General features: G+C 42.7%; 1 protein-coding gene across 1 annotated transcript in view; it reads right to left on the reverse strand.

Moving 5' to 3' along the window:
• LOC126474691 (venom carboxylesterase-6-like) overlaps positions 1-5743 on the reverse strand; it is a 181557-nt gene extending 175814 nt beyond the window's left edge. The window contains exon 1 of the mRNA XM_050102203.1: positions 5620-5743. Within this exon, the coding sequence (XP_049958160.1) occupies positions 5620-5743 (124 nt within the window). The remainder of the gene's footprint in view (positions 1-5619) is intronic.
• Positions 5744-7928: the final 2185 nt, after the last annotated feature.

A 7928-nucleotide genomic window follows, 5' to 3' on the forward strand; every position in this document is an offset into this window, starting at 1 on the left:
CTCGAGCATTACTCAAGAAAAACTCGTGCTGGTGTCCTATACGTGCTCTGTTTTACAATTATACTTTTTTAAAATTCACCCAATAAACCGAAGTTCACTATTCGTCTTCCGTACTACAACCTCAGTATGCAACGTTACGCCTCTATACTTAGACGACGTGAGTGTGTCACGCAGGACACTACTGCTGTATCCGAACATTACGGGTTTGTTTTTCCTGCTCATCCGCATTAACTTAATTTTTTCTACATTCAGAGCTAGCTGCCATTCATCACACCAACAAGATATTTTGTCTAAGTCACTTGTATCCTCCTACAGTCACTCAATTTTGACACCTAATCGTACACCACAACATCACCAGCAGACAACCGCCGATTACTGCCCACCCTGTCACTCAGATCATTTATATATATAGAAAATAATATCGGTCCTATCACACTTCCCTAGGACACTCCTGACGAAACCCTTGCTTCTGATGAACACTCGCTATAGAAGACAACACACTGGTTTAATAGAAGTCTTCGAGCCACTCACGTATCTGTGAACCTATACTATATGCTCGTACCTCCATAACAGTCCACATTGGTGCATCGTGTCAAATGCTTTCCGGCAATCCAGAAATAGAATCTGCCTGTTTCCCTTCATCCATAGTGAGCAGTGTATCGTGTGAGACAGGGGCAAGCTCAGTTTCGCACTGGCGATGCTTTCTAAAACCGTGCTGATTCGTGGACATAAGCTTCCCGGTGTCAAGAAAATTTATTGTATTCCAACTGAGAGTATGTGCAAGGATTCTGCTACAAACCGATGATATTGGAGATGTTGTTCTGTGATTTTCAGGGTTCGTTCTTTCACCTTTCTTATGTACAGGAGTCACCTGCGCTTTTTCCAGTCGCTTTGTACTTTGCGCTGGGCTAGAGATTCGCGATAAATGCAAGATAGGTAAGGGGCCAGTGCCGTAGAATACTCTTTGTAAAACTGAATTGAGATTCCATCCGAATCTGGCGACCTATTTGTTTTCAACTCTTTCAGTTGTTTCTCTACGTCGGCGATGCTTATTACTATGTTCTCCATACGCGTGTCTCTTCGTTAGCTAATTGCGGTAATTTATTCAGTAACTTTCAGAATGTGTACGTGTGAAAAGGACAAAGAGCCCTGACTTCCAGAAGAGAAAAAATGAGTGTGTGGCATTGTTGGCCGGGAGGCACCATCCGGGGAAGTTCGGTCGCCGGGTTAAAGCCTTACTTCAGTCGACGCCACACTGGGCGACTTGCGTGCCGGTGATTAGGACGAAATGGTAATGAGGACAACAATAGCCACTCCAACCCGGCCGGGAATCGAACCCGACCCCGCTGCATGGATGGCAAGCACGTTACCACTCAGCTAAGCAGGCGGACTAGAAGACAAAAATGCTATTATGAAAATTTAATGTTGCCGTTACGGTCTGAAAATACAGGGATTTTACAAATTATTTATCGGGTTATAGCTTCAAATGTATAATGGTCACAAGTTTGGACTAAAACCCATTGAAGAGAGCACATATTGAAGTTTTTCTCGTCATTTTAGGTTTTACTGTGATACACCAGGAGGCAGGGTGATAGCAGTTTGCAAATTGGCGACTAACCAAGAGAAAGCATTTTTGTGCGTTGCAATATGAGAAGATTGAATCCGTCACTACCGTGCAGCGTTCCTTACGAACACAATATATCAGTCTCCGGTGGTATCGATATTTAAAGTACACACTTGCATCTGTAAAAGGGAAAAGCTCCGGATAACCAAATGTTATAATTGAAACAGTAGAGAGTACCCGAGAGGCGTTCCTTCGTAGTCCAAAGAAATCTACACGCAGTGCAAGTTGCGAACTCATTCAACTGTGTGGAAGATTACACGCAAAAGATTACATCAGAAACCATACCCCATGCAGCTTCGGCAACGTTTACGGCCAAGTGACCGCACTGTTAGACGCGAATTGTGCTGATATGATGAGTTCATCCCCCAACTCGTGTTCAGTGATAAGGCAACATTCCACATAAACGTCCGACTGAGTCTTCACAACATTCGCATATGGGGCACACCAAATCCCAGTATAGCGGTGGAGATTGAAAGAGATCCTCCAAAGCTAAAAGTTTTCTGTGCTGGGGCCGGCCGCGGTGGTCTAGCGGTTCTAGGCGCGCAGTCCGGAACCGCGCGACTGCTACGGTCGCAGGTTCGAATCCTGCCTCGGGCATGGATGTGTGTGATGTCCTTAGGTTAGTTAGGTTTAAGTAGTTCTAAGTTCTAGGGGACTGATGACCACAGATGTTAAGTCCCATAGTGCTCAGAGCCATTTGAACAATTTTTTTTTCCTTCTGTGCTGTTTCATGTGACAAAGTGTAAGGAGCTCTACTTTCTTCCTGGAAAAACTGCGATGGGTACAATGTACCTACACATGCCGAAAGACTGCTTGTTTCCTAAAAAGATAGTTGATATACCAAACTTCACCGGCCGCGGTGGTCTAGCGGTTCTAGGCGCTCAGTCCGGAACCGCGCGACTGCTACGGTCGCAGGTTCGAATCCTGCCTCGGGCATGGATGTTTGTGATGTCCTTAGGTTAGTTAGGTTTAAGTAGTTCTAAGTTCTAGGGGACTGATGACCACAGATGTTAAGTCCCATAGTGCTCAGAGCCATATACCAAACTTCATATTCCAACAAGGCGAAACTTCACCACATTGGCATAGAGTTGTACGTAGTAACCTGAACGAGGAACTTGGGCGCTACACTCAGCACGATTCAGCACTCTTCAGATGGCCCGCAAGGTCTCCTGACCTTACAGTCTGTGGTTTTTTTTTTCCTTTTGGGCACGTGGAAGACAATAATTTCGAACCACATATCTGTCTAATGCATCTGATTGATTACACCGACGTATTTAAAATGATTGTAGTCCATTCCATGAGACTGGCCTCTGGGTTCACTTGTGGTATGTTTCAGGTATTAATATGTAAGTCGAAAAATAAATTCAATATTACGTAGTTTATTGGTGAACATCTTTCACACTGCTCGTAGAAATCACATTTCACACAACAACAAAACGTCGGCCATATTGTTTCTGAGTTGCCAACTTAATTTTGGCAGAGAATCGCAGAAATTGCATTAACGGTAAGTCACACGACCTACCCAGTGACACCTCACAAAGAACTGCTGTTGGTGTCTCTCAAAAATGAATACGTAAACATATCTCTTCCCATCTCATTAGGGGATGTGAGATCACGAACACGAAATATAAATATGTACTTCGTAGTGGAAATAAGCTTACTGGTGACAAGTAATGTTTTAATTTATAATACTTTTAACTCAAAATAGATTGTCACTTACAAATTAAATCAGTTGGAATGCATATAAAAGTGATAGCAATACTATTTGACTCATCTGTTCCCTCCACAAATCGTCTTAGCAAAATAAAATAACTGTAACTTTTAATAAATTTAATATGATTTTGAAATGTTGTGTGAAGTGTATCACCTTAAAGCATTAGTTGCGGTGATTCCAAGACTGTTCTTAGATTTCCTGTAATCACCATATTTCCAAAATTATGAATAACAAAATATTGAGATTGACATGTCCAAATGTTTTGTTCATATTAGTACATCGTTGCGTTTGTTATCCATTTGCATGTGTAAAACATGATCTTTTGTCCGCTAACGTAAGTTGTATGAGTCATATATTTGAAAACGTCGTTTAATTGCAGTTTTGATGTTGCACTGTAGATTCCTTTGTCCATAGATGGGACACTTTTGTAAGTAGCCGAAAGAGTATGTCCTCAATGAAACCGATTGTTATATATCGATCTTGATTTGTTACTGATTCTCAGTTTGTGGTAGCAAAATATGGGGTAATAGATTTAACTGTTTACAACATTCCAGATATGAATTTGTTACACAGATATGAAAATACAATTTCAGAAGGTTTGTTTGATATTTGCGGAATCAGTAAACAGTCAGCAATTTTGTACTGATGTTGGAAACATGTTTTGTGAATGACAAAAATTTAGGTTGATGTCAGGTTAGCATAGAATTAGTCTGCTGCAACGTGTTGCGATCGACTTTGGCCCCATAATTACTAACCGATTACTTAAATTATATCTCATGTTGCGCTGTCAAACACTGACGGAGACATGCTCGAACGTGTATGAGCCGAAACTGACTACCGCACAGGTTTTTGTTATGTAACAGGACAAGAGTATATAGAACATTTGTAATTAAGTGTAAGAAACTTGAATTAAAAAAATACTATTCTAGACAATGTATCATTCACTCTTTTGTAATATTTACGTGAAATATATTTTCCCAAAATCCGATGAGTCATTTGTAAAAATTCTGTGTTTTCCTGAGAATTCGTGTTTAGAATTAACAAGTTAGTAGGAATTTAAGATTAAGCTCTCGATGGTTTTATTTAGACGCCGGGGCATATTTCACTACCTAACCAGATAACGTATCACACACAGATCGTCGGCAAATATTCCCCGAGTAAGAGAAGTTACTGATAGGCAGAATTCAGAGTTTTGTAAGACATTAACTGCTGCAAAGTTGCATACCATGTCCTGAATCATTAAGGCCTTACAAGAACCGCAAACGACATTCGAAAACTCTAATAAAACGATTTTGTCGACCATAGAGACTTCTCGGTGCCGACAAAATGTTAATAAATGACGTACTAGCGCTTCCTTCTTCAGAAGTAGCAATTTAATTATTGGTGTTGTTAGCCGCTGATATACTGTTGCTGAGTAACTGACTCTTCTAGTTGTTGCGTTGGTCTCTACATCGCGCTATCGACCTGAAGATGTGCTCCCCAATTCTTGGGTAAGTTATCTTCATTTTCCATTTGATATTTTTGTAACCTGTTGTCCTCATTGTACTTGCGCTAACTTTTCGGAAAATTGCAACAGTCGAAACGATTCTCGTGGGTCGAATGATTTTAAGGATGAAGAGAAATATCCGACACCAGGCATGGTGTTTGACCAGTGGCTTGATGTCAATGGCTGCTATGACATCATTTCTTGGTGGATATTATTATTTGTATTTCTGTACAGGGATGTACGTCTTCATATTTTCTGTAGTATATGAATCAAGTTAAATAATCTCTACTGTGTATGAGAGAAAAACAAATTTCTCTCTTTCAGAGGTAATTCTTAACTTTCGTCCTGTTAATTTTTATTGTGATGTATAGAGGTGGTCTTAGGTCTGACTACTATCTGTTAATAATTTTGATTAGCGGGAGGTCCTATCGTGAAATCAAGTGAGAGCGTTTCTATATCCCAAATATGGCTGAAGGGATTGGAAATACGATGACTACCGATTACTCTTTGAAGAGGTATTACGTGTTACGTAGCAGTAATCCTTTCGCTTTACTTCTGTTACATACATATATTCATAAGTGTGTTTTACATCGCACCTGAGCTACGTAGCTGAAGTTTAGTTTACAAAACGTTGAATGTACATTCCTTCCTCATATAAGCATCGCTGCCACCGCTTTGCCAAGTCCGCATAGGCTTCCTTGGAGAGTGATATCGGGAACCTCCTTAAGAGAACGCTTCGAAGCCTCCTTCACCATCAACAGTGATACCGTGATTCAGGATCGTTTTCGAAATTACATGTCTCGTCGCCTGTCACTACTCTGTCCAAAAAAAAGAGGCTCACTTCGGCGGCGTCCAACAACTCGCCACACTTCACCGAAAGGAGTTCCTTCAGTTCATTGGGCACCACTTCCAGGATCATCTTTGTACATTGATTTCTCATACCTAATTCATCTCTCAAAAAATGCGATAAAACTCGATTTCCGCATATTCCAATACGGTGATATCATCCTTAGGCACGAACGAAATGCTCGTTGTCCTCGACCTCATCAGAACGTCTTTTGCCTCGCGAAAATTCTTGGCTAGGACATAGCTTCCTACCCGAAGGCATCCGGAATCAAACCCAGCGTCTCACAGCCAGACTGCGTATTGCTGTTCGTGTAACCGCTGCATCTTTAATCTCCTTGCGAAACACAGCTCTCACCGTATCGCTTCCCCGAAGCCGCACTCGTTAGCCAGGAAAACTCGCCACCATTCCCGGCGAAAACCGCATCGTTGCAGCCCATTAAGTCCCCTGGCGAATTTTATTCTCGAAACTTTTGGAACAAACCCTTTTATTCGTTACTCTGTGTAGAGCTTTCCCAATGATATTCTCTGTGACAGGTCACCAGAGTGCATCGGTGTTGCTCGTGTGTAGGGTTGCTGGCTTTTTGGTATGACGGCCGTGGTGGCCGAGCGGTTCTAGGCAGTCTGGAACCGCGTGACCGCTACAGTCGCAAATTCGAATCCTGCCTCGGGCATGGATGTGTGTGATGTCCTTAGGTTAGTTAGGTTTAAGTAGTTCTAAGTTCTAGGGGACTGATGACCTCAGATGTTGAGTCCCATAGCGCTCAGAGCCATTTGAGGCATATTTTTGTTTTGGTATGTAAGGGGAGTGAACAGAGTCGTATGTTGAGTGATCACTATGGAGGACACGGAGGTGTTGCGTAATCGTATGAGACAGTGGTATCAGCAGCTGACAGAATTTAAAAGGGGCCTCAGTGTGGATCACCATGTCGTTGGCTGGTAGAATGATGTATCCACATTTGTGGGCATTCGAATGTGACAGTTACCTGATGTCGGACTGCATGGGAACGTGAGGGCAGGCATACTCGTCGACAGGTTCCAGTCGGTCACGTCTGACCACAACATGGAAGGACCACCGTACTTCGCATTAAACACATTGTAGCCCCTTTACATCCATACCTGATATTCGAAAACAAGTAATGGACTCCCTGCGACTTTCACTGTCATCCCGCACTATTGGTCGGATACTCACAGTAGCTGGACTAGTGGATTAGAATCCCATATGTAGGCTGCAGTTAGCACCACAACACAGTCGGCTGCATTTGAGTGGGTCGTGACTGGCAAGCAGGGATTGCTGAAGAATGGCTTCGAAATTTGTTCAGCGATGAATGGCAGTCCTGCACTACTCCGGATGCCTGTCGTCGTCGAGTGTGACTGTGATATGGGGAGACATCCTATTCCTCCCATGTTTTAGAGAGTCACAAAGGTGTTGACTCCTGGCGTCTTGGTATGGTGAGCCATCGGGTATGACTTCAGGTCACAGCTAGTAGTGGTTGAGGGAACTCTGCCGGCACAATAGCACTTCACAAACATGGCATGCGCCATATCTTGGTGCCATTTTTCAACAGGACAATGCTGGTTCACACATGGCACATGGTTCATCAACAGTTTGCGTGATGTTGCCCAGCAAAAGCGGCAATTCGTCCCCTATACAACATGTGTGGGACCAGTTCGAACAACTTTGTCCCAGTGTCAGTATCCGTGATATCGACGACCAGTTGCAACAGTTGTGAGCCAGTTTCTTTCAGGAGAGGATACAACAGCTTCATGTGACACTTCCCATCTAGTCCAGAGGTGGTGCACCGTCATAAGTGGGCACATACTGCCAGTTTCTTTGCAAAGTTATTTTGTAATTTTATTTTGTAATTACAGAAATAACATCACATAGCTTTCCAACCCATGAAAATTTCATGAAGGGGTGGGGGTTATCGTACCATCTAAGGGCGGGCGTTTGGCCATCTTTCTGGGGCGTCCATCCTCCCTCCCTTTTAAATCTGTCACCATTTGTTTGCATATGTTCGTCTTTGTGTTCGTCTTTTCCCTACATGTGTTCATCTTGCCTTGCCTTTTTGTGGTGAACATTTTAAAGTGTTGCAGAGTGGCTGGCTCATCCTCTTTTATTTTTGGGATCAACCAGCCCAGACCATCTGCGCTATGGTTTTAATTCCTTTTAATGCCTTATGGTGTACGTCTTCCCCGTTTTTTGTTCATGCCATTCGTTTTCTTTTTAAGTTTGGTTCCACATTCCTTTTCCTCTTTTA

This window comes from Schistocerca serialis, chromosome 1 (genome assembly GCF_023864345.2).
Source record: "Schistocerca serialis cubense isolate TAMUIC-IGC-003099 chromosome 1, iqSchSeri2.2, whole genome shotgun sequence".
NCBI lineage: Eukaryota > Metazoa > Arthropoda > Insecta > Orthoptera > Acrididae > Schistocerca > Schistocerca serialis.